Source organism: Salminus brasiliensis, chromosome 4 (assembly GCF_030463535.1).
Source record: "Salminus brasiliensis chromosome 4, fSalBra1.hap2, whole genome shotgun sequence".
Taxonomy (NCBI): Eukaryota; Metazoa; Chordata; class Actinopteri; order Characiformes; family Bryconidae; genus Salminus; species Salminus brasiliensis.
Window position 1 is genome coordinate 23755693 of NC_132881.1, and position 26300 is coordinate 23781992.

Here is a 26300-nt window from a genome sequence, read left to right on the forward strand (position 1 = left end):
ACTCCCTGCCTGGGCTGAGGCACTCAGAGAAGCAGTGAGTAGCACAAAAACATGTCATGCAAGAGGGAGTCTATTGTGCAGAGCGGCGAACAGATGGGAACTCCCACAAACCACTGCGTCTTTTATTCCACCATTCAACTGCACTCATAAAGACACGCTCACACAAACACACATACACACACACACACACACACACACACACCGTCACAAACAGAAACCGCCCATAGGGACCCTTCTACTTTTATGTCCACTCAAGGCCTCCCTCACAGAGACGTAAGCGTGTGTCTCTTAAAGCTTAGTGTTTATGGGAGTGGGTTTGGGGCTGAACTCGGGATGGGAATCCCCAAGTTAAACATTCAGAGTTCCCCACCCTCTCATACACACACACACACTGAGATACACACGTCCTCCATAAAGCACGAGCAGCTCGGAGGCTCACACACACCCTGCTGTGAACCCCGGAGAAGGTGAACCGAGTGTTAGAGCAACAGAGAGCCAGAGAAACTGAAACTATCTGGGTTAGGATCTAGGAGAGGGAGAGAGAGAGGGGGAGAGGGAGAGTGGGAGAGAGAGAGAACAAAAGGGTTTGACTAAATGCCTGCAACAACAGTACGCAACCAAGTGACTGTTCATTTGCTTTGCTCTTGGCAGGCATCGTTCAATAAATGATTCCGGAAATGATCTGCTGATTGAATAACACACATGAAAAAGTCCAAAAGTATGCAGACACCCCTTAGTGAATTCCCATGGTAAAGGTGTATGAAGACAGTGGAGAAACCAGTGGAAAGGCTTTTTCTGGAGAAATGGAGCTCCCTCCAACATCTCTGGGATGAGCTGGAGTGGAGTTTGTGATCCAGAACTAATCCTCCAACATCAGTTCTTGACCTGGCTAATGAACCTTGTGGCTAAATCCAATCAAATCCCTACAGCAATGTTCCAACCTATAGCATAAAGCCTTGTCAAAAGAACAGAGGCTGCTACTGCAGCAAAAGGAGGACAATCTCCCTATTAGCACTATTGCTTTCAGAAGAAACGTCAGATGATCAGGTGTCTACTAACGTTCAGACATACACTGTAAGTTAATAATCAAAAACTAGCAAAGAGATCCAGACTGAATATTCTCGTTCCCATGGCTGGCACAGATGTGCAAATGCACACACGCAGCCTGCCTAGTCCTTGTAGAGAAGTATTGCCAATAGAATAGGACTCTCTGAGTAGATAAACATGAACCTACTGGCACCATGCCTAATGGCAGGCCTGGGCTAGAGGAGCATTGAGCTGTGGAGCAGTGCAACAGTGTTCTCTGGGATGATGGATGGGTGCTCCATCCAGTACTTTTGGGATGCGTTGGGGAGTTGGGGATGAGGTGGGATGGTGATCATCCAACCTCCAAACCTCACTACCATTCCTGTCGCTGAATGCAGTCAAATCCTTACAGCAGTGCTTCATGAGCAGGTGTCCCAATACTTTTGTCCATATGGTGTACATTGACCACACGGTGTACATCATTTTTGCAAGGTATCAAAAGCAGTGGATACAGCATTTCCTATATAATGTACTGCATGGCCAAAAGTATGTGGACACACCTTCTTATCAATGCATTCCCATGGTAAAAAGGTATAAAGCCCCGCCCCCCCAGCACTGGACTAATACTTCATCCCTCTGGGATGATTTGGAGCATCCTTGCATATGCGTTTGTGGCTGAATCCAGTCAAATTCTCACAGCAATGTTCCATCTAGTTTAAAGCCTTCTCATAATAAGGTTGTTACTGCGGCAAAAGGGAACAAACTATATGCCATTGAATTCAGAAGAAATGTCAGATGAACAGGTGTTCATATACAAGTCAAAATGTCTAGAAATGGGTTTAATAATTTAATAATTAATATTCATAAAATAATCTAAATAAAACACAAAAGATACATGGGATGGATTAAAGTCTAAATTTGCGTTGATTTCATTTGCCAAGACGTAATTTTTTTCAGGGTATCAACAGCGAAGAAGAAAGCTTTTCCCATATAACCCACTGCATGGCCAAAAGTATGAGGACACCCAAACATAACATCGTTTATAGCACCGTATGTGCTTTATCTATCAGACCTCCAGATGGTGAAGTGTGATTTATCGCTCCACAGAACACGTTTCCACTGCACCAGAGTGAAGCGGAGGTGTGGAGCAGACCACGCCGATGGTTGGCATTGCTGATTGTGATTTTTTTTTTTACTTATGAAAGTAAGAAATCTCTGCTTGCCTCCATACTTTTGGTCCGTAGTGTAGAGGCAGTGTTACACTGGAACGAAGCCTGAGCCTGACGCAATGGCCAGATTCAGAGCACAGAGTAACATCCACTGTTTCCCTCGAGGCCACAGGCACCAATACAAAATTGCTGAGCTCAGACTGCGCGAGCTGAAGGGGCTTGGACCGTGTGACTGACAAGCCAAGCTGGTGGAGGATCGAATCTGCAGCTCCTGAGGCCCTCGCTGTTTATCCGTCAACACTGCTGGCCAGACATGGCCGGTGTGCAAGCGCACTATATGTGTGTACAACTCCTGCCCAACCCCACCCCACCCCTTACCCCACACTTTAAATTCCACTTTATCTTCAGCCCTGACAATTAAAGCTGTCTTTATCTGTCCCGACTGTGGCTGGAAGCCACTGTGGGGAGGCTGACGGACAGGACTTTAATTAAAGTGGCCCCTTCAGGAATGGACGTTTAGGCCTGGCTTCTGCTAGTGTGGCTAAGGCCCTACAGACGTCATCGAGAGCTTCATGATGCTTTACGAAGGCTGAGAAACTGGCCACTGGCTTATGTACTCAACGGTCGCTGTAATTTTGCACGCGACACTGCAGCGACACTCCTGCTGTTTACAAATATGAATCATCGCTGGCTTCATATCAGATGGCTAAACTGCAGAAATGAATACACAGGGTGAAAAGAAGAAGTAATCCCAAAGAGTTTTGTGGACTTGAGGCATTTCGCTTACAGATATATGGAATTTTTAGTCTGTGAAGAAAAGGCATCCAAAAAAAAGGAGTAGAGAAAGAAAGAGGCTAAGCTAAGAGCTAAAAGCAATATTACCTTGCACATTTCCCAACTTCAAAGTATTGCAGCGGCACGCAGTGTGAATGTCGCTGACACAAGGCAGAGTTTCTCTCCTGTGGCAGTGTGTCGTTGTGTGTGTGTGTGTGTATGTGTGTGTGTGTGAGTTGACTGGGGGTGTGTCTGCATGGACCTCTGCCACTGTCAGCACAATCAGGTGCGATTGTCTGCAGCAAGGCGTTTTTTATTTTTGCCACAAAGCCATTGATGATAATTGCTTTTGACTGTGTAACCAGCATCCCGCTGGTCACTGCGCTCCAGCCAGCACCAAGCCGGGAGCTGCAGTGAATGCTGATTGTGAGAGCGACTATGATGACGATGATGATGATGATGAGGGTAATAATGATTGTTTGAATAGACAACATGATCTTAAGCACTAAATGAGGCTTACCGGCTTGAATTTTACATTTTGGATGGGTCAGGGATTGGTCAGGTTCTCAAAGATACACTGTGTGTTCAACTGCAATGCAATATTTTTGGGATGAGCTGGGGAGTTGAGGATGAGATGGGGTTGTGATCATCTAACATTCTGATCTCACTAATGCTCTTGTCGCTGTATGCAATCAAATCCTCACAGCAGTGGTCCAAAATCTAGTATAAAGCCTTTCCTGGACAGTGGGGACAGTTACTACATCAAAAGCGGGATAAACTCTTTTTTAACCCTGACCTTAATCTTACCATTGAATTAACCCCAAATCCTAACTCTAACCTTAACCTTACCCTTAAACCAACCCCAAATCCTAACCCTAGCCCTAACCATAACCTTAATCTTACATTTAAATCAACCCTAAATCCTAACCCTAACCTTATCCATGACTTAATCTTACCATTAAATCAACTGCAATTTCCTAATCCTAACCCTAAACTTACCATTGAATCAACCCCAAATCCTAACCCTAACCTTAACCTTAAATTAACCCCAAATTCTAACCCTAACTTTAACCTAAATCTTAAACCTAACCCTAAATCCTAACCCTAACCTTAACCTAAATCCTAAATCCTAACCTTAACCTAAATCTTAAACCTAACCCTAAATCCTAACCTTAACCTTAAACTAACCCCAAATCCTAACCTTAACCTTGCCCTTAAATTAACCCCAAATTCTAACCCTAACTTTAACCTAAATCTTAAACCTTAACCTAAATACTAACCCTAACCTTAACCTAAATCTTAAACCGAATCCTAAATCCTAACCTTAACCTTACCCTTAAACTAACCCCAAATCCTAACCCTAACCTTACCCTTACCCTTAAATTAACCACAAATCCTAATATATAATATATATATAGTAAAGTCTAGAGTTCTGAGTACATCAAACTAATCAAATCCCTAAAAATCCCTAAAACTTCAACTCATCCAATCCCTAAAGTAGAACTTTAGACCAATCATAGAGAACCAGTGTGGTGGGTTTTGTCTACCGTTAAAAAACTTCAGAAAACTGAGTTATTGCAATACGTACTGTGTACTGTAAAGATGTCTTCAACACTTTTCCCACATCATACACTCATAATATTCAGGCTCAAAACTACAGGTCCAATAAAATCTCTTCTATTGGTGTCCTGGAGGGCAGGTAGCAACAGATCTCCTTCCAGACCATGAGTGGCACTCTAAAGGCAGCCCCCCTACAACCAGGCATGCCAAATCCTGGTGTGATGGGAACTCTGCTAATGCATGCCATTGAACTCACTGCATTTCCCACAAGCCCTTTGGATGCTGGGCTGCAACATCCCCCCCCACCCCCACCCCCGCCCACCAGGGAGCAGGACTGGCAGTTCAAATGCCATGGGGTGCCTTCAATCTGTATGTAAATTTTGGCGGGGATTAGGAGCGCTCTCAATGAGTTGGAGCAGAACACTGGCAGCCCTGATCTGAGCACAAACACTGAGAAGAAAAAACAGACTCTCTCTCCAGCGCTCTGTCTGAGACCAGCCCCTGGAGGCAAACATGGAGGCGTTAATGGCTTTTACCTCGGGACACCAGAGTGTGCTCTTCTCTGAAACCTCACACTGCAGAGCAGAGTTGGGGTAATGAAGCTTGAGGCACAGTCTGTGGGCCTGTGGGTGACCACAGGTCAGTGCTGTTGGACATAAGGTCAGGGTTCATGACGATGTTACAGGTGTGGCGGTGAAAAAGTGCTAAAGCTCTGCTGACAGAGATGGACAGCTCTCAGATAGGTGGCTGGAAAAACAAGCAGTTGCCATGACATCCAGGAGTAACAAGGCTGCCCTAGTGCTGGGCGATACATCTATACTTCTGTACACACACCAGGATTGATTTTTAGTTCTACATACTCTCAGAAAAAAATACTCTCAATAGAACCATTTAAAAGGAACCTTACACAATAGGCTTCCCATTATGGAAAAGGACTACTTAAGCATTAAAATATAAAGAAATATGAAGAAAAAAACAGAAAAAATTCAGTGCATTCTACAATGTTGAGGTCTGGACACACCATTCAAAAGTCTAGAATTCCTGTTTTTAATATTTATATATATATATATATATATATATATATATATATATATATATTTAGAGTGATGCCATAGAAGAATCACTTTTAGTCATAAGTCTTTTTAATGTTTGTAAAGAACCTTTTAGGGGCCTAAAGAAGCTTCACTTGACTTTGCAATCCTTGGTAGCTGTGGCACTACATATATGGCCGGTCAGTTTTAACTTCCAGCGAGAACAAAATCCAGGACTGGAAACTGGATTTAAGGTCCAGGTCCAAACACGTCATTTTTAAAAATGTATACAACCAATTTGTTGAGGATATATCAGTATTTGAGTGTTTATTAGTCTATAAGACAAAATGCACTAGTGTACAATGCTGATGCCTTCAAACTAAGGTGGTAGAACCACCGGACAGATTATGAGAAAAAGAAGGTAATAAACCCTTTTAATTCCATGCGCCAAGGAATTTCGGGTAGGCCCTGGACCCACCATGACCCTGACAGAAGGTAGTTGAGTGTGCTGCAGGGTGCACAGATCAATTATTCTCTTCTGTGTCCAAAACACAGCTCTTCAGCATAATTCTCAAGTATTGCTTGCATTGATGCTGTTCAATGCTTATGCATGTGTTATGAAGTCGATATGTAGACGCCTGTTCCATGAAGTGTTGGTATTCATTCATTATAATGCTTCTGCTCCATGGTACCTGTTAGGTCTCAGTGGTTTGTAGGAATCAGTGTCTGTATCTGTGTCTAGAATGCTAAACCAGAGCTGTAGCGCTATTCTGCAGTAAGAGAGAAATGTGTGGATGAACGGAAACAGATCATTGCAGTATATTACTTATATATACTATAGTATATTATCATTTCACACCTTCTTGGTGTTCCTGAACTGAAAGCTTACTGAATAAAAATAAAAATGCCATCTGGTGTCTACCTTACAGTAATTCAGTTTAAACTGTGTAAGCTGTTCTTGAATAAAACAACAGCAATTATGAATATGAATCCAAACAGTGTATGAAATTTGGGTGCTTCGCGCTGTGCTTTCACTTTTTCTGATTCCAAGAGCCGAGAAACAAGTAGGTGGCAAGTTTGATTGTTTTAAAACATTGTACCAGCAGGAAGCATGGCTTAATTAACTCCCAAGCTGTACACCAATATCGATAGACATTGTTATCTGGTTGAATGTAGGTCACGGCTCTGGGTGGGCAAAATGTAGTGTTAGCATGACGACTAATTCCAGTGTCTATTCGGTGTAGAATAGTAAAACACTGACGACAGCTGATAGTCGATATTCTGTTGGTTTTGTAAGTTGTGATATTGAGTAACCACCTTCCAGTATGTCACATTCCAACGCCATATTGATGGAAAATAAGAACATTTAGTTGTGAGATATGGAGACCGAAACCCAACGTCTGCTGAACGTCCACACAGGAACAGGAATTTCTTTAATAATTTTCACCCCCTTGGATGCTTTCCTTTTTATTGCTTTTATAAATGGAATCATGGTCGATATAATTCGCCTTTTATATGCAAGAACTTCCCAAAATAAACTCAAACTCATCGTCAGGTGTTGTAGGAGTCTTGGTGGCCTCCCTCACTAGTCTTCTTTTTGCATGGTCACTCGGTTTGTAAGGGATGTCCTGCTCTAGGTAGATTTACACATGTGCCATATTCCTTCCATTTCTTAAAGATAGATATAACCGATCTGCAGAGGATGTTCAGTGATTTTTTTTGTATCCATTCCCTGACTTATACTCTTCAATATCCCTTTCTCAGAGTTGCATGGAGTGTTCTTTTGTCTGCGTGGTGTAATTGTAGCTAGGAATACTGAATTACCAGTGACTGGACCTTCCAGACAGGTGTCTTTATATTGCAATCACTTGAGACACATTCACTGCACTCAGGTGATCTATATTTCACTAACTTCTTAGCATCTTAGGGTCTTCTAGCACCAATTTCCTGGACCTCTGTTGAATTAGGGGGTAAATATTTCTGCAATCGTTTAATTAAAATTCTATATTTTTATTCAATTTACATTACTTTGTAGAAACCTGATGTTTTGGAAATGTATGTAAAACAGGCCAAATTACTTCATCTTGGCCATGATTATATTTGTGAAATGAATAAAAGGGGACAATATCCAAGAGGGTGAATTCTTGACTAAAAGTTAACATCAAACCAATGTTGGTCCAATCAAAATTGGAAAAAATTGGATGGCTGGACAATTGCAGCTTGATGTCCACCTAGAGTTATGTAAGTTGGATCTGTACAACGTATGGTTTTGACAACAAACTGAGTTTTATTTTCAACTGAAATTCAACATCTCTCAGATGTTAGGGTCTGTTGTGTTTCTGGCATTAAATTGATTAAATTCTGTGCATGCTGGGTTTATTAATGCAAACATAATCATCATGTAATACCCTGATATATTCAGAAATACAGGTTAATACTACTGACCTGTATCAGTACCATCCGGCACCTGTAACGGTAACTGCAACTTGTAGAAGTGGTTCCCCACCTGCTCTAACACACCTGATTAAATTCAACAAGGACTTGTTGCCTAGCCAATTAGTTCGATGAGCTGTGTTAGAGCAGAGAAAACACCGAAATATACAAGGCAGGGGTACTCCAGGGGGATAGTTCATTAAGCAGAATTTCTCAGTAAAAAGCATCATTTAAGCTAAAAGTGAAGACTGCCCTACAGGAATGCCCATCACTGCTACCTCTATTGAGTTAGCCAGGCTAAATGGGTAATTCTCCTGTGTAATACTATCCTATCCTGTGTAATCCTGTGACCCCCCACCCCCCCCATACAAAACTTAGCTGCTTATCTACAAGTACTGAACCAGGAACAGCCATTGCCTGCGATTGGGATGTATTTTCTTTTCATGTTGCATTGAAAAGAGAATGTTATACATCCTTGCAGAATCCTTTCAAGTGGAGAAACATTAGGTGCTGCTCAGAGTCATTGCACATTTCTTTTCTCTTGTTCACACACACACACAAACAAGTGCCACGTGTAATCACAGTTGTAGCTCCATATAATGAATGTAGATCTCCATGATAATAGCACTAATACACACAGTGCCTACTCCAGTTGCAGCCAGGCTCTCCAGAGGCTGACCCTGCAGTCTTGTGTTCTTCATTAATGCCCAGTGGCTAATGAAATCAATGAGGCGGGCCTCACCGGTCATGCCCTAGCTGTTAGCAAACTCCCAGTAGCTTTGAAATCATCAATGGCGGCTAACATAATCCAATGACCGTGATCTCCGTGAAGCTACGAGCACATCACATGACCCCTGTCTTAAGATATCATGTGGCCCAAAGAAACTACACTGAGCTACAATATAAAGCTGATTTGCTGAGGATATTTGTAGAAAAATACATGGTAACGCCTACTTACCTACACATGGAGAAGCTAATATCATATTAAAAATAAAAAAGAATAACACTTATTAGATCAGATCTGATATTTCTATATATTTTTAACACGTTTCTGAAATAACATAAAACAATTTTATATATTAGCTTATATTAGTTATGGTCTAGTCCAGTCTGTTTTGCTTTATTTAAAAGCAGTACAGGCTGAAACCCTCCTTATAACTTGGTTTGGTGTGAATGGGGCTAAAGTGCTGTAGGGGCTAAAATGCGGATATATATAATCAGATATATGTAAATTCTTGCTTATTTTTTTAAATATTTAATGTATTTGTTTTCCCTGCATTGTGTAATTCTCTCAACATCTCTGTTTTACAGTACAGGGCCCTACTGACTCAATCTACTACTGGAAGTAGACCAGCCCTCTGGTCAGTGGCCTGGCTTTCTTTCTTCACATACCTCCTTATTAGCTCAGCCAAAAAGGGAAAAGCCTGAAGAATGTCAGATTACACAATCGCAGATGTCCTAAAACGGCGCTTCCTCTTTCACAAGAGAGATGAGAGAAAATTTCACTTCCTGCTCATCAAGTGACATGACGATGAATGGAAATGAAATGGGGAAATGTGTACCAGCTCAAAGGAGAGTGCAAATGAACAGGGATGCACATGCACAAAGACAACACCACACAAACAACCTACCAATTACTAAAGAAAAAAACATAAGTGTCAAAAGACGAACTGGCTAAGATATAGCTGACACTGAGGGTGTTCTACTACTCTGCAGAGGTGTACAGTACACTGCCTAGCAATGCAATCAGAGATAATTGGTTTTAAAGGGCAAACACTTTGTCTGCTGATTTTATGATGCCTCTCTGAGTGAAATGAATACTCTAATAAGCACCTGATGCTACATGAAATGGTTCAGAGAAATTGCAAGGTAAACTCATATAGGTCAAAACTATAGGAAACTCAGCACACACACATACTCATACAAATGATCACATTGCACCTTAACATGCCATACTATGAAATTGCCCCCTGCATAGCAACCGTAAATCTCTTCTATAAATTTTTTCACATCTTACAACAGCCTAATCACAAGGCAAAGTTCACAGCACTTATCATGCACTTTTTCATTAGTCTCATGATGTTCACTTTTACATGCATGACATCAATTTCTGTGGTAAAAAAAAAAAAAGCTGTTCTGTGTGAAAAGGCATTTTGGAGGAAGAGGAAGAGTCACGAGCTGTGGCAGGAAGCCACACATTTCGGCATTCACTCACCGCAGGAACCAGTAGCTTATTGACCTCCTCCACGGCCCGCTTCAGCTTGATCTCGGCGCGATTCTGAGCGTCTTCAACTGTAATCAGAACATGCAGATCCTCATTCAGGTGCTCCCAGTTCGGTTTACCCCGATTCTGCTCCTCCTGGAAAAAACAAAAACATTGACAATGTGAAGACTTTAGGATGAACTTTAACTGACCTCACAATGATTTTGTTGATGTTTTAGGGAAAATGACGTTATCTTTGTCACAGAAATACATTTTCACTGCTTCTGGACCTAGTGAACACCAGCGAGAGTAGTCAACATCTAGCTAACATCGGCTAGACTAGTTAACAGCTAGATAACATCAGTAAAGTTAATATGTACATATCAGATAGAAGAGTTAACATCTAGCTGACATCAGACTAGTTGACATCTTGCTAACATCAGAGTTAACATGTAGATATCAGCTAGACTGGTTAACACCTAGATAACAACAGATAATATCAGCTTGAAGAGTTAACATCTAGTTAACATCAGCTAGACTAGTTAACATCTTGCTAATATCAACTAGGGGTGTTAAAATCTAGCTAACATCAGATAGACTGCTCAACATCAAGCTAACACCAGCTAGATAAGCTAACATCAGCTATACCAGTTAACATCTTCCTAACATTAGGTTAACAGGTAGAAATCAGCTGAACTAGTTAATATCTAGCTGACATCAGATTAGTTAACATCTTGCTAACATTAGATAACATTTAGATCGTTAACATTTAGCTAACACCAGAGTAGTTAACCTCTAAATAATATCAGCTAAAAGAGTTAACATTTAGCTAACATCAGCTAGACTAGTTAACGTCTAGTTAAATGTTAAAATCTAGCTGACATCAGCTAGACTACTCAACATCCAGCTAACACCAGCTAGATGAACTAACATCTAGATAACATTAGCTAGACTACTCAACATTTAGCTGACATCAGACATAAAACATCTTGCTAACAGGAGAGTTAACATTTAAATATCAGCTAGACTAATTAACATCTAGATAACACCAGAGTAGTTAACATTTAGATCACATCGGCTAGAAGAGTTAACATTTAGCCAACATCAGAATAGTTAACATCATAGATAATATCAGCTAGGGGAGTTTAAATCTATCTGGCATCAGCTAGACTACTCAACATCTAGCTAACACCAGGATAGTTAACATCTAGATAACATTAGCTAGACTAATTAACATCTAGATAACACCAGAGTAGTTAACATCTAGATCATATCAGCTAGATATGATCAGATATAGGCAGTGGTGGCTCAGATTTAGGCAGTGGTGGCTCAGCGGTTAGAGCGCCGGGATATCGATAACAGGGTTGTTGGTTCGATTCCCGAGCTCGGCAAGCTGCCATTGTTGGACCCTTTGGGCCCTTTACCCTCTCTGCTCCCCGGGCGCTGGAGTTGGCTGCCCACCGCTCTGGGTGTGTGTGTACTCACTGCCCCTAACACATGTGTGTGTGTGTGTGTGTGCCCCTAACACGTGTGTGTGTGTTCACTACCAGATGGGTTAAATGCGGAGGACACGTTACACTGTACAGTGACAAATACATGCACCTTTACCTTAGAAGAGTTAACATCTAGCCAACATCATAATAGTTAACATCATAGATAATATCAGCTAGGGGAGTTCAAATCTATCTGGCATCAGCTAGACTACTCAACATCTAGCTAACACCACCTAGATGAGCTAAAATCTAGATAACATTAGCCAGACTAGTTAACATCTAGCTGACATCAGGGCTAACATAGATGTGGAAATTAGCAATGCGCAAATGGCACTTGTGCATTATAGTAGCCAAGTGTATACAGTGATTTACAGTCACGTTTTACAAGATAACAAGCAGTGTTTCCTCTTCCTGTATTGTAAATGCACAAATAGTGAAATCCAGATGCTGGAATCCTGGGATCTTGAAGAGTATCCAGCTGAGTATTTGTTAAAACAGTCCGAAACCTTTTCATGACACAATCAATGCAGTTTAATGGCCTCCCAGATACTGCACAGTGTGCACCCATCCTAAACCAACGCTGATGACTAACACCATCTACATCCACCAACACTGTCACTAAATCAGTTTCTTACTCATTCTGACCTTATTCTCAAATAACGTGAATGGGGAATAGAGTATATTTGTTACTCAGAACAGATCAAAAATGAGTCTCGGAGCTGTTCGGATCTAAGTGCGGCATCCTTGCTGTCAAAACTTTAGCATTAAGAATTCTAGTTTGCCTCCAGCCCTTGTTGTTCGATACCTTGACGGGACCAAAACAACATGCTGTGTTTTCACTTCTCCAACAAAGAACAGAACCAACAAGGGCAAAACAGGAGAGGCCGTGGAAATAAACTTAAAACGAAGCAGAAAGAGGTGCTGTGACTTTGATCTGCCGCCTGCTACCAAAGGTGTCATGCACGTGCCATGCAGTAATGCGCTGTTTTTTAAAAGGAGACTCACGAAGCAGCCAACAGATTCTCAAGACAAACAGTGGCAGGGGCTTTCACAGGCACTGGAGTAAATGGAGCCACATTGCTGTATACAAATTTCCAACTAAAATTTAACATCAGGACAATGCTGGAGCTTTGGGTCAACCCAATGTTGGAAAACAACGGAGCTTGAAGTCAATCCAATGTTGGTTTTTTCAGTATATGTGACTTTGATTTCCAACCAAAATTCAATGTCTCGACAGCGTTGTAGCTTTAGGTCAACACAATGTTGTTTTTTGATGGATATGTGAATTTGATTTCCAACCAAAATTCAACATCTAGACAACACTGGAGCTTGAAGTCAACCCAATGTTGGTTTTAAGGGGTTAAGTAAAGTTGGTTTCCAACCAAAATGTAACATCTGGAAAACAATGGAGCTTGAAGTCAACCCAATGTTGGTTTTTTCAGTATATGTGACTTTAATTTCCAACCAGAATTCAATGTCTGGACAATGTTGGAGATTAAGGTACCAATCAAGTGTTGTGTTTAATGGATAGCGTTGTAGCTTTAGGTAAACCCAATGTTGGTTTTTGATGGATATGTGAATTTGATTTCCAACCAAAATTCAACATCTGGACAACACTGGAGCTTTAGGTCAACTCAATGTTGGATTTTGATGGATATGTGAATTTGATTTCCAACCAAAATTCAATGTCTGGACCATGTTGGAGCTTGAAGTCCACCCAATGTTGGTTTTAAAGGGTTAAGTAAAGTTGATTTCCAACCAAAATGTAACATCTGGAAAACAATGGAGCTTGAAGTCAACCCAGTGTTGGTTTTTACAGTATATGTGACTTTAATTTCCAACCAAAATTTAATGTCTGGACAGCGTTGTAGCTTTAGGTCAACCCAATGTTGGTTTTTGATGGATATGTGAATTTGATTTCCAACCACAATTCAACATCTGGACAATGCTGGAGCTTTAGGTCAACCCAATGTTGGATACGTGACTTTGAATTCCAACCAAAATTCTGAAAATTATCAGCATTCATTCCAATTCTTACTAAAGAGAAAGTGCAGCTCTCCAGCTTCTTTGCTTGCCCTTCTTTTTATATGATTTCCCTGTGCAAAAAACCCTCAAGATTTGATTTATGCAATAATCAGATATGCAAACAGTGCTCATTTTTCTCCTTGTGCCAGCAAATGGGAAATTGATGGCAATCAGTGCCGCCGTCTGTGTTGCTGCATTTTTCGTGTCTGTTGATTTTCATTAGGGCTCCATTGTTGCCCCTGTTTTTTGTTGGGGGGGGGGGGGGGGTGGCTGATGCGGCTGGAAAATATTGCAGTATTAGCATCATCATATGTGCTCAATATGATTTATCATCTGATGCTGAGGTGGCGCGCTCATATTAGGTCACTTCCTTTTTTCATTTTTGTTTCTTTTTTCGGCTGATTTACTTGGGTTTCCTTGATTTTGACAAGCACTAAAAATTGATCCTCTGTGCCTGGCTGCCACAGCCCAGTAGCCCACCCACGACCACCCAGTCAATAACACTCAGAAAAAAGCCTGGCAAAGACATCCAGGAGGGTGCTCGAGTGTGTGCTGCTTCTTTTATTTTTTTGCTTGGAGGTTAATGGTAGTCCTTTGTGTAGGCCTGTCTGTCTGAGTGTGTATATACTGTGTGTATAAATAAATATATATATATATATATATATATGTCTGTGTGTGTCTGGGTGTGTGCACGCACTGCTGGACCCTCTCGGGGTCCGGTCAGCTTGTCTCACATCACGTCCACTCCAGGCCCTGCAGGGCGGCCGGTGACAGGCTGGTAGTCAAGGTGACGCTCCCGCAACGCTCTACAGAGGAAACATGTCCAGCTGTGCAGTCCTTTGTTTACACCTTCTCTCCCTCCATCTCTGTCTCCCTCCCTCCTCCTCTTCCTTGCTGCCTGGCCATCCAGTAGCTGAGCAGTAGCCTAATCAATGTCTATAAATCCATTGTCCAGTTCCTTTGTAATCCTCACAGAGGCAATAACACTGCCCTGGAGCAAAGCTGGCCCCACCACCAAGGCTGCTGGGAACTAATATCACAGCCTGCTCAAGAGGGGGGTGGGGGGGTCAGGTTTAATTGGCTGAGGAACACACAGGGAAGAGAGAGGGATGGAAAGAATGGAGGGGCAAAATCTGGGGTGTAATGAATCTGGTGTAGTGGACTAGTTTCTTCAAACTACCCAAATCTCTATCAACATCTTCCCAGACTCACAGTTTCACAAATCACAGCCCCTAAAAGGCATATTCAAAACATCCAAACCTATTGTGAGACTTCAAATGAATCTGGCATAGCCCTGAAAGGACAAATTCAAATTCCTCAGCTTTAAGCCCACTGTAGACTGTGCAATAGCAGCATTTTTAGCGGTTTATTGCATGTCACACTGCACAGAATGCTGCAAATTCAATCTTAGACAAATTCCATGGCAGATGGTACAAATTAAGTTATGCTGCAGGTCAGATTGTGCGATAAAGATTTTCCAGTGATAGATCTACACTGCGGAATAATGACCGCAACAGATGTAAGCAAACATAACTTCAGAGCAATAAAGATTTACACTTCGATTATCACCTTCTCTCTCTCTCCCTCCCCCCTCTTTCTCCCTCACACACATACACACAACCAGTATTTAATGCTGCACTCATAGTCCCATTTCCCATTTAGAAACAAATCTACTTCTTGAATGTTATCAAAGGCCACTTCGATAATGGAGCTCAATGCTTTAAGCCACTTTGAGAATGTAGCTCAATGCTTTAAGCCACTTTGATAATGTAGCTCAATGTTTTAGGTCACTTTATTGATGCAGATTAATACTTTTGGCCACTTTGATAATGTAGCTCAATGTTTTAGGTCACTTTGATGATGCAGATTAATACTTTTGGCCACTTTGATAATGTAGCTCAATGTTTTAGGTCACTTTGATGATGCAGCTCAGTGCTTTGAGCCACTTTGAGAATGCAATTCATTGCATTAGTCCATGCTTTAGTCCACTTTGAGAATGTTGCTCAATGCTTTAGGCCACTTTGAGAATGTAGCTCAATGCTTTAGTCCACTTTGAGAATGTAGCTCAATGCTTTAGTCCACTTTGAGAATGTAGCTCAATGCTTTAAGCCACTTTGAGAATGCAGATCAATGCTTTAGGCCACTTTGAGAATGCAGATCAATGCTTTAGGCCACTTTGTGAATGCAGCCCAATGCTTTAGGCCACTTTGAGAATGTAGCCCAATGTTTTAAGTCACTTTGATAATGCAGCGTAGTGCTTTAAGCCACTTTGAGAATGCAATTCATTGCATTTGCCCATGCTTTAGTCCACTTTGAGAATGTAGCTCAATGCTTTAGGCCACTTTGAGAATGTAGCTCAATGCTTTAGGCCACTTTGAGAATGCAGCTCAGTGCTTTAGGACCAATTTCATAGTTGTGGCCACAAGAAACTGCAGCAGGAAGCTTGTTTAAGATATTTAAGACATCTAATGCTATAGTACAATTCCAAAACATACAGAATGCAGATCATTTACAATAATCATTATTATTACATGTCATTATCAATACTACTGCTGTATCTATAGCAAATGTAATGCTACTATAGTTACATCCAGCCTTTGTAAAAGAAACAGAATTTACAGCGTTTACTTTTTTTCTAAGCGTGGGTTTTTGTTGGGTTTGGAATAGAAGAAAAGGAACAGTTTTAATATTGGTTCTGCTCAGAGCAAAGTGATTTGTTTTTATTCCGTTTCAGGGCCCTGGTTTTGGGAAATGAGATCCATGATTTATGCTCAAGTAACTGAAGGGTAAGCTTTGCCACAGTAGCTGCAGTCTTTCCTGATTGGGCCTTTAGTATGATCTAATCAGTGAGTGCATTGTGATGACTATGGTATCTAAATTTTCATTTGTGTAAAACCTGAGATATTCAATTCAGTGCTGCTTTGGGGTGGATAATGAAAGACTGTCAGAAACCACCAGGCTCCTCCCTCTACTTCTCTCTCTCTCTCTCTCTCTTGCTCTCGCTCTGTCTCCCAGGGGAGGATTTCAGGTTGAGGGGAGAGAGGCAGGAGAATGAGAGAGGGCTGTGCTCTGAAATCCAGACGAATCTGCGATTGTGTAAAAACCCCAGCACATCAAAGCTGCTTGTTAGAGGATTTGGAGAACAGAAAAATCCAGGGTTATGTTCTTTGTTAGAGAACTCCCAATTGCAACATTCCAATATTCGCCCTGCACTAAAGATCGCCGCCACACACACACACACACACATTTATCTGGATCTGGACACACGCATACCCACCCACACAGGCACACCTTTAATTTAGCAGTTTCCCTGGATCTGTTCTTCAGCCCATTTCCTCCTGGCTGACTAATAAAGACTGGCTGACAAAAATGACTGTGCTGAATTATGCATTCATATTATGTACACTGCGAGTTTGGCTCTCATTCAGAACGAGCCAGGACAAAACTTGATTTAAGTGTCTGGCGTCCTTGTCGCAAAGGTGCAGCGCTTTCGAGGGCTTGTGCAAAGGCAGTAATTAAACTGAGCTTTAAAATTCATAAAACTACTTGTAATTTACATCGCTGAACAATGAGCCCATGGCTAACTTCATGTTAGCATAGTCACAACGTGCCTCTACTGCTAATTTAAAAAGCCATGGTGAGGCTCGTATAAACAACCACTCTCAATATGTGTCCTCTGCAGGAAGGGGTGGAGGAGGTTATAAATAAAAATAAACACTGCATGCAATAATGCAAGCGCGGACACACACACACATGCACACAATCTCAGACAATGCTTCTGCTTGGTGGCTATGGTATGACTAGATGCTGAAGTGATTATGACAGACCTAATAACAGTAATTGCTAGCAGGCTCAACAGTGGAGCAGAGCCTTTCTGACAGGTCCAACCTGAACAATAGCTGCTCCAGTAGACAGCAGGACCTCAGCAGAAGCACAGCAGCAACCTGCATATACTTGTGCTGCCTTCACATACTTATTTAATGCCAACTGTTTTCCATAATTACAAAGCCACTGCGTTCAGTATAGAGGCATGACTAGTTAGCTAGCCTGATCTAATTCGATGTGTTCAGGTATGCTTAGAATGTACATAACGCAGCTAGGAATGCACTGATGTGGAATTTTTGGAGGATGATGACAAGCATGTTAACACCAATTACTGATTATTATTAACGTTTGCACTTATACACTTATACACAGCCATAACAATAATACCAGCTGCCTATTGTTGTGTAGGCCTCCCTTGTGCTGCCAAAACAGCTCTGAGCCGTCAAGGTATAGACGCCACAAGACCTCTGAAGGTGTCCTGTGGTGTCTGGCACCAAGAAGTTAGCAGCAGACCCTGTAAGTTGTGAGGTAGGGCCTCCATGAATTGCATTAATGACCCTGTCACAAGTTCAATGGTTGTCCTTGTTCCAGCTTTGGTAGGTACTGACCACTGCATAACCGGGAACAACCAATAAAACCTGCCTGATGTTTTGGAGATGTTCTGACCCTCCAGTCGTCTAGTCATCACAGTTTGGCCCTTTGTCAAAGTGTCTTAGATTCGTATGCTTGCCCATTTTTCTGGCTTTTCACACCTTCAGGAACTGACTGCTCTTCAGGAACTGACTGCTCACTTGCTGTCTTTTATATTCCACTCCTTGATAGGTGCCAATGGAACCTGATCATCAAGGTTATTCACTTCATGAGTCAGTGGTGTTAAAGTTATGGCTGACTGGTGTATTTTAGAACTGCTGAATTTGTGGTTCACGGAATGCCACTTGCCCCTTCAGCCAGTCAGGGAACGAACATACAAACATATTCATATGCTTCATACAAAAATATATTACTTCCCTTTTTAAACAATATTTAAATATTTTAGCAATAAAATGTTGTGTATTGGAGAGTGTTTAGATTCAACGCTCCTGGATCTAGGATTCAGTGTTCCTGAAGGCCTTCATTACCTAGATCGGGGTGTTGGATTAGTCATGGAGCTAAACTTTGCAGGGTGTTAAATCTTTAATTGTAGCTTTATTTTTAGCCTTGCGTTTCTGCCCCGTCGGCCCACGCCAAGCACTGCTCTTTGTTTCCCAAGTCATTTTTACAACAATAAACAATCATGGCCCATAGTGCTTTGTGGCCATGTGCTCTAGAATTGGTTTTGGGTTGTGTTTCCTCCTTTGTACTGCCCAATGATCATCATCCTCACCTGTGTTTGGGTTCTAACTCCGCCTCCTTTTAGTGTTGTCAGCTGTTTTTTGTCTTTAGTGATACTGCATACACTTAATACTCTCTTTGCTTCCTTTGTGGATTGCTGGGTTTTGTACTTCATTACTTTATTCTTTTGTGAGTTTTATTAATGATGACAAAAATGAAGAAGTAAAGCTTTCTTCTTAAAGCTGTCTCAGAGAATGGTTCAGTAGACAAAGCTTTGTAAACTGGTGCACACCTGGTGGTTAAATGCTTGAACAATGCAGGAATCCTGGGGGATTCAGCAGCGGAGTTTTAGGATAAACAGTCCAAATCTTATCTAAAGCAAAACACACTCAAAGCAATGGAGGTAATCAGTAACAAACATGTCGCCATGTTGTTAAAAAATAAAAATAAAAAGCCTTAAAATAGATGGACTTTAGAAAATACAGGCATGTGCTTTTTCACAGATAATCTTAGTCTTAGTCTTTCACCTGTTCTTTCGCAGTACAGGTGTTGATTTCCTTTTTTTATTTACAGGGTCCAAACCTCAGTAGACAATTTATCTCTCATCCAATACAGAACTGCCTAAACATGACAGCCTTTACATTTACATTCATGGGCTCTGTCTGGTCTCTAATCCAGATGATCTTACTTTAGAATCTTGTTACACAGGCAGGATAATGTAATTTTTGGAGTCTTGCCCAAGCTAGGGAGCTGAACTGCTGAAAACATGCCTGGATCTGGATGATCTTAATGTATTTATTTTTAGCCAATTACATCTGTCAATATTCCCACTGCCTCTACTGTCTAGAAAAGACCTTCTACTAGATTCTGGAGCATTCAGTGACAAGAACATTAGTGAGGTCAGGATGTTGGACGATCACCACCCCACCTCATCTCCAACTCCCCAACTCATCCCAAAAGTACTGGATGGAGCACCATCCATCATTCCAGAGAACACAGTTCCGCTGCTCCACAGCTCAATGCTGGTGGGGCGTTATACCCCTCTAGCCCATGCCTGGAATTAGACATGGTGTCAATAGGTTCATGTTTATCTGCTCCAGAGAGTCCTATTCTACTGACAATACTCCTCTACAGGCACTAGACTTTACCTACTATGTTGCACCAGCTGCCAACTGTTCCTCTATCATGATAAAAGGGGTTAAAGCCGGAAGCTGTTTAGGAAGCAAAATTTTCCTATTCATTATAAGTTTCCACCTGTAATTACAACACTTAGCGTGGGAGTTTTTATTTTCCTATAAAAACTCTGTATTCTTTGGGCATCCATCCTCATTACGCTTGTGAGAGCGATTTCGAAAAGGAAAGCTACAAGAGATTCTTTCGCTGAGTCTCTGATGCTGCCTGAGAACATCTCTAAATGAGAACTGGATAGATGTGCAGGTTGTGAAAAGCTTCGCCTTGAGTGTTGGAGAAAATGATCCAACTGCCAGATTCTATCTCCACTCGCATTAAAGTTGTGCTTTAGGCTGAGGCAAGACAAAAGAAACTCAATTCTGTTTAGAGAGCTTGGACAAGTTCACTATTGTCTGCTTACGTCCAGCTGACGATCCGTTGCATTGTAGCTCATAAAAACAGGCTTTTGAGAACCTGCTGCTGAGGCAAGATTTGAATGAAAAGGCCTGTGCGTTCGCTCTCATAATGCATGTAAACAGTGATTTTATCAAGCACATATTCAATGATGAAAATACACTGGTCTCATAGCACCGAACTGAGCAGGTTTTATTCTGAAGGCCAATGACAGCCCTGGATGTTCTCCATGCAGGGTTTTCCTTCAGCGCTCTCCGTCACTGGATGTTGCATTTCTGTTCTTCCTCATCTGCTTGGGCTACTGGTGAGACATTCTGCATTCCATGAACACACACACACACAGTGTCAGCTGGCATTTGTTTCACTTAGGCAGGGTGTGTGTTTGTGCGTGCATGAACGAACCTGCGTGTGTGTGTGTGTATGTGTGTGTGAGAGAGAGAGAGCCATGAAATATGACACAGAGGACAAGGACACTTGCCCAAGAGGAGAGTAATCTAATCAAATATGTGCAGGTAGAATAAGCTCTTATACCCAGTGACAAAAAACACACACCTCTATGGGTGAGGCAGGCGGCAAGAAGGAAAAGAAGGTCAAAGAAGATCTTCAAGGACGAGCTTTTTACTCTTTGGCTGAGCACCGTATGTGCTATGCATGGACGGGAGAACTCCACTTAGAGCCACATAGCCAACCAGTAAAATATGTGAAATATCTGACATTCAAAAATTTTGATTCTGTAGGGTGTAAGACACAGTAATGAAAGCTTCATTTACATGTGATGTCACTACAACCCAGTGAAGGTTTAGCTGCTGAACCAACACTGAAACCACAAATCCACTAGTAGTTCATGGAATACATCAGATTCCTCTAGTGTAATCTCGAATTCCTGCATTTGTAGCGACCTGTCGATTTTTGAACTTTGACAAACAACTGTAGCTTGTGCTATTGACTGTACTGTTAAAAGTTTAAGATCTTTGAGGAACGTTTGAAGGTTTGTCAATTTTAAACTGTGGAGGAACCTCTTATGGTGCTTTTGAGGAACCTTCAAGAAAAGGTTTTAAGAAGAAAAAGGTTGAATTTTGAAGGTTCCTTAAAGCACCTTAACAGGTTCCTCCAGTTTTGAACTGAAGAACCTCTAAAAGGTCCTCAACAATCTTATATTTTTAACAGTGTAGTGAGGTGACAATAGCATAAATTCTGTAGTTGGTACGAATGGCACAAAAAATTGTAGATACTCGAAAGCAAAATGTAATTTAATTCATTGTTTAAATATCGATAATTGATTAAATATAAATTATGATATTTAAAAAAATCTTTCAGCAATAAACGCACACTAGCGGACATGGAATACCGATAACCTCACACACACAACGAGGTGTCCAAAACTGCTCATTACCTTGAATTCTGTTGCCCACATCAGTGCTCTATATAGTGATCTGGATTTTTGCATGTAGGGGACAGTGAATAGGGCTCAAGGCCTTCTGTGGTAAAATTCCAACAACAAATAAAAGTGTACTGAATCAAATTAAATAAATTTTTATGAATTGTTACACTTGTAATTTTACAGAGTAGAGTGGATAGTCGATAGCTTGGAAACAGGTTCCTAACAAACTGACCTTTAAAAACATATTTTGGTCACCATAGTCTGCTTGTCACTCAACGTAGCTAAAATCCGCCCCACTTTGACAGGGCAAAGATTTTTGACCAATATACAGAACGTCTGACCATGGACTGTTATTTTACATGACGTGTACAATTATCTAAGCAGTGCTACAGGAAAAACATCCATGTGAAACTAAGATGTATATCAGTTGATAGACATGCATGTGTGAGGGTCTCCTGTTTAGCTTAGCATTTAGCTTGATTAAGAAAAGCTATTAACCCCTTAAGCAGCCTATGCACCAGTGGGCCGAAAGCATTATTACTAAAGAATAGCCCCACCAGTTTGTACAGAAGTCCCTGTTGTTACCGAGTAATGCACCTTAGTGCTTAATAAGCCTTTCTGTAAAAGGTAAAGGTACAAAACCTACAAAATCTATTTTGTAGGTATATCCTACAAAATATATATGTAGGCTACTGTTGGATTCTCTGCCATTTGAGAAACAAAAGGAAGCCCAGATCTGTCTCTGTTATTAAATTTGGTGCCATGAATCATTTCAAAATTTCAAAACTGATGACCCGTAATTGACCATGGAATTACCCCAAACGCCCACCACTCGTACCACACTTATCAACAAGGCTGTCGGAGTATATCCGTGAGCGTACGTTTAAGGTCGAGGCTTCAGATGACCCCATCAATGTCAGATGAACCGTCTAAATATGCACACACACATGGACACACAGATCGGCATAAACACATGTGCGGAGACACACACACACACAGGGCTGAGATATGATACGCTGATGACCAGCTGTGCTCCAACAGGATACAGAACTGATCCAGATGTGGGAGCGGAGCGTGAGATGACAACAGCGCTTTTCACATAGCACTTGTTTAATTTTCCCCCCTCTCTCCCTCACCACTGAGCGGGACGCCCTCTGATAACTCTCTGTGCTACAGTCACTTGTCCAAATACACAACCGACCCCGCTGATGGAAACACAAATGGACCTCTTTCTTAGAACCATACTGCACACAAACACACGTACGCATGGAGTAAGTGTGAGAAACATTTCCTGCTTGCGCTCTATTACTAAAGGGACCTGGTCCATGAACAGTACTGAGATGCACCTGTTTACACTTATTGTTATGTTTTTTTTCTGATGCTCTAATCCAGGCCAATTTACAGTTGAACTATGTTACCCAGGTAGGTGAATATAGTGTTAGTCTTACTGGTGTAGTGTGGTGTACATGCCACAGGGATATCCTTGGCACTCCTAAAAATAAAGGTTCTTTGAGCAATGTCACTGAAGAACCACTTTTGGATCCATGAAAAAACATGTTTACAATAAAGATGTGTGAGTGTGACAAATTGTTGAATTGGTTAACTGCTTTTCATCAAGTGAAGAATTTAATTAGGTTCTTCACACCCACAAATCTTCAGCAAACAATGTCCTTATAGAACCAAAAGCGGTTCTTCTATGGCAAACTCAAAGAACTATTAGAAAGCTCTGACCTCTTTTTAAGAGTGCACTTACCAAAACGAGTGTGAGAAAACCCAACAACCTGTGTAGCATTTAAGTATTTAAAGAAACATCCAGTAATCGTCAAAAGTCCTGTCTATAGGTGGTTTGCCATCAGCGGCCAGCGTCTGAGGGGGCACAATTGACCGCGACTCCCCTCATCACTCTTAAGCGACGTTGGGCGGCACAGGCGTCTGTTAGCTGCTGCTGCTGCAGAGCTGGGTACCTGGCGCTGTCCTTTAAACATGTTGGCAGCCTGGATGATGCTGCATCAGCAAATCTTGAGGCAAAAAAGAGGCTGGCTTCACTTGTTGACGTGTTAAGTCCTTACCCTCCTAGTCTCAGAAGCATTGCTAGTGCTTGGGAAGCCCGACTTTACTCCTCTTTACAAACGGCCAATTATGCTGATTAAAATGATGAAACCCCACAAACCAGCCAGTAGAAATAGTTCAAAAACAGCTGAGTGCGCTACATTTGGGTGAGGCTGGGTCTCTCTGTTCTTCTGCATGGGGTCTTTATCCATCAGTTTCCTTGTAGTATGATTAGATGCTTCCACAGACCACTCGCTGCGTTTCACAATTCACAATCAAAGTCACACGGTCAGCTGTTGCAGGTGGCACGCGCTCGCACAAATTAGACACAAGGACAAGCACGGATAATCTATATAGAGAAAATGGACGTTTGAAATGGAGCGTGTAAAATTAATATTGCTCTCATGGAGACACATGAGTAATGCAAGTAACGTAATTCATATTAAAGGTGTCCTAGAAAATGTACTGATCTTGGCACAGTTAAATAAAAGGAGTTCGGCACAAGGAAGGGACAAACCACAAATCTTAAAGTCTGTCTCCTTATTCAAAAGCAAATTCAGCATCACCAAGACAGAGAAATAAAATGGGCCAATCCCAAAACCGTTAGGTAACAATCTTAACTTATTTACTTTACTTATTTATATTTACACACTTCAAATCTGACATACACTCGGGCCTCGGAAAATGGGTTGCTACAAAAATCAGACCTCATGAGCGTGGCTTTTCAGAAGGCTAACTCAAATTTGTAAGCAAGGAAGTAAAAGCCAGGAAGCGAGCGGGTATCTGTGCTAGGCCAGAAGCTAACCTAGCCGACCAGCTTTTACCAACTCCTCTCTCCAATGGCCTTCAAACTGAACTAGAGAATAGAGTTAACCACACTTCAGAAAGGGAACTCCAAAGAAATACACAAGGAACGAAAAAAAGCTCAGTTTTAATCTCTACAGCTAGTTAACTACACAATGCACCAAAAGGTCACAAAATGGACAGCAGCGCTACTTGGTTTTTATTACAATGCTAAAAACATAGTATCTAAACTTTCTCATCATTTTAAATTCTTCAGAGTAGCCCTCTTTTGTCTGGATCCAGCTTTACACACACTTCACATTCTCTCAAGCAGTTTCATGAGGAGCCACTTGGAATGCTTTTCCAACAGGCTTGAAAAAGTTCCTCGCCGAATGCGTGCTGCTTGCTGAGAACCACTCACTCAGGAAACATTCCAAAAAAGTTTCTTTTTAAATGTGATATTTTGATTGATATTTTCTCAGAAACAAATTTCCAAAGATACATTCAATCAGCAGTGTCCAAACGTGACTGGTACCACTCAGATGAACGCTCAGATAAGTTATCAGATAAATAAGCAAACACTGAGGTACGTCTACTCCCTTACGAAAGACAGAGTGCGTATGTTTATCCAAGTGTTCATAGACTGTGGTAATGGACTATGGATATAACCCTAGGCACCAGACCCTCCCATAACCCCCGCTGACCCAGAGAGATACAGGCCCAGCGTGCACTGCTCAGACCCTGGCTTTGACTGGGACTGCAGCCCTGGCGGGGCCACTGGAGCCAGGCCCCATGCAATCTGAGGCCAAGGACAATGTTTGAACACCTGCCCAAAGCTCTCAGGAGCAAAACTGCAGTTTGGGGAGGGCTTGTTATTCCCCATCACCAGGAAAGCTGAACGTTTCAGCTGTGCGCGCAAATAGCACAGCGCCGACTGGACCAGACCGGACACACACTGCTACACACCTGCACATACTGCACACGTGGATGCACCTACACCTACGGCCATTAAAAATCTTTGTGGTGGTGCCTTGCCTTATTTGGAATTTGAGTTGCTTTTCAGTTGTTGTAATGGCTCCAATAATGTAGTAATGCTCATACCTGGCTATTAATGGTTTGCATCATTAGCTTTTCTGACTGTAAGAATACACTAGCTTTTAATGCAGGGGGTGCCGGACAGATTTCTTGCTCATCCATCTTGTGTCTTTGTTATGTGCACGCCACAGATTGTTCGGTGCTGCAATTCTGGGTTCTGCCTTTTGCATTCCCTCAAAATTACATTATTAATTAACCTTCAGAAAATCATTTTTTGACATTTGTGAATCGATTTACAATCGTCCATGTCCGCATCGAAATGCATCTAAGAATCCAATTTTCCTCCCACCCTTGGTATATGCCCTACAACAAATGTTGCTCATACACTAATAGACTTTTAAAAATGTATTTTAAAAACTAATGAATAAATTATTTGAGACTATAGCAGTGACTGTGTGTCTATGTGTGTTTAGAGGGGCTTACCTTTTTCTTGTCTCTCATTGAGCCTTTGCCTCTCACCATGATCTTGCATCCTGTCTCAGCCTCCAGCTGCTTGGCGGTGAGCCCCCGCGGGCCTAGGATCCGGCCCACGAAATTAAACTGTGACACAAACACAGA

General features: G+C 41.7%; 1 protein-coding gene across 4 annotated transcripts in view; it reads right to left on the reverse strand.

Annotated features, from left to right (window-relative positions):
* LOC140554556 (KH domain-containing RNA-binding protein QKI) overlaps positions 1–26300 on the reverse strand; it is a 119441-nt gene that overhangs the window by 31427 nt on the left and 61714 nt on the right. For all 4 annotated transcript variants that reach the window (XM_072677682.1, XM_072677684.1, XM_072677683.1 and 1 more), the window contains exons 3-4: positions 26166–26282; positions 10209–10352 (exon numbers count right to left, since the gene is read on the reverse strand). In XM_072677682.1, the coding sequence (XP_072533783.1) occupies positions 10209–10352; positions 26166–26282 (261 nt within the window). The remainder of the gene's footprint in view (positions 1–10208; positions 10353–26165; positions 26283–26300) is intronic.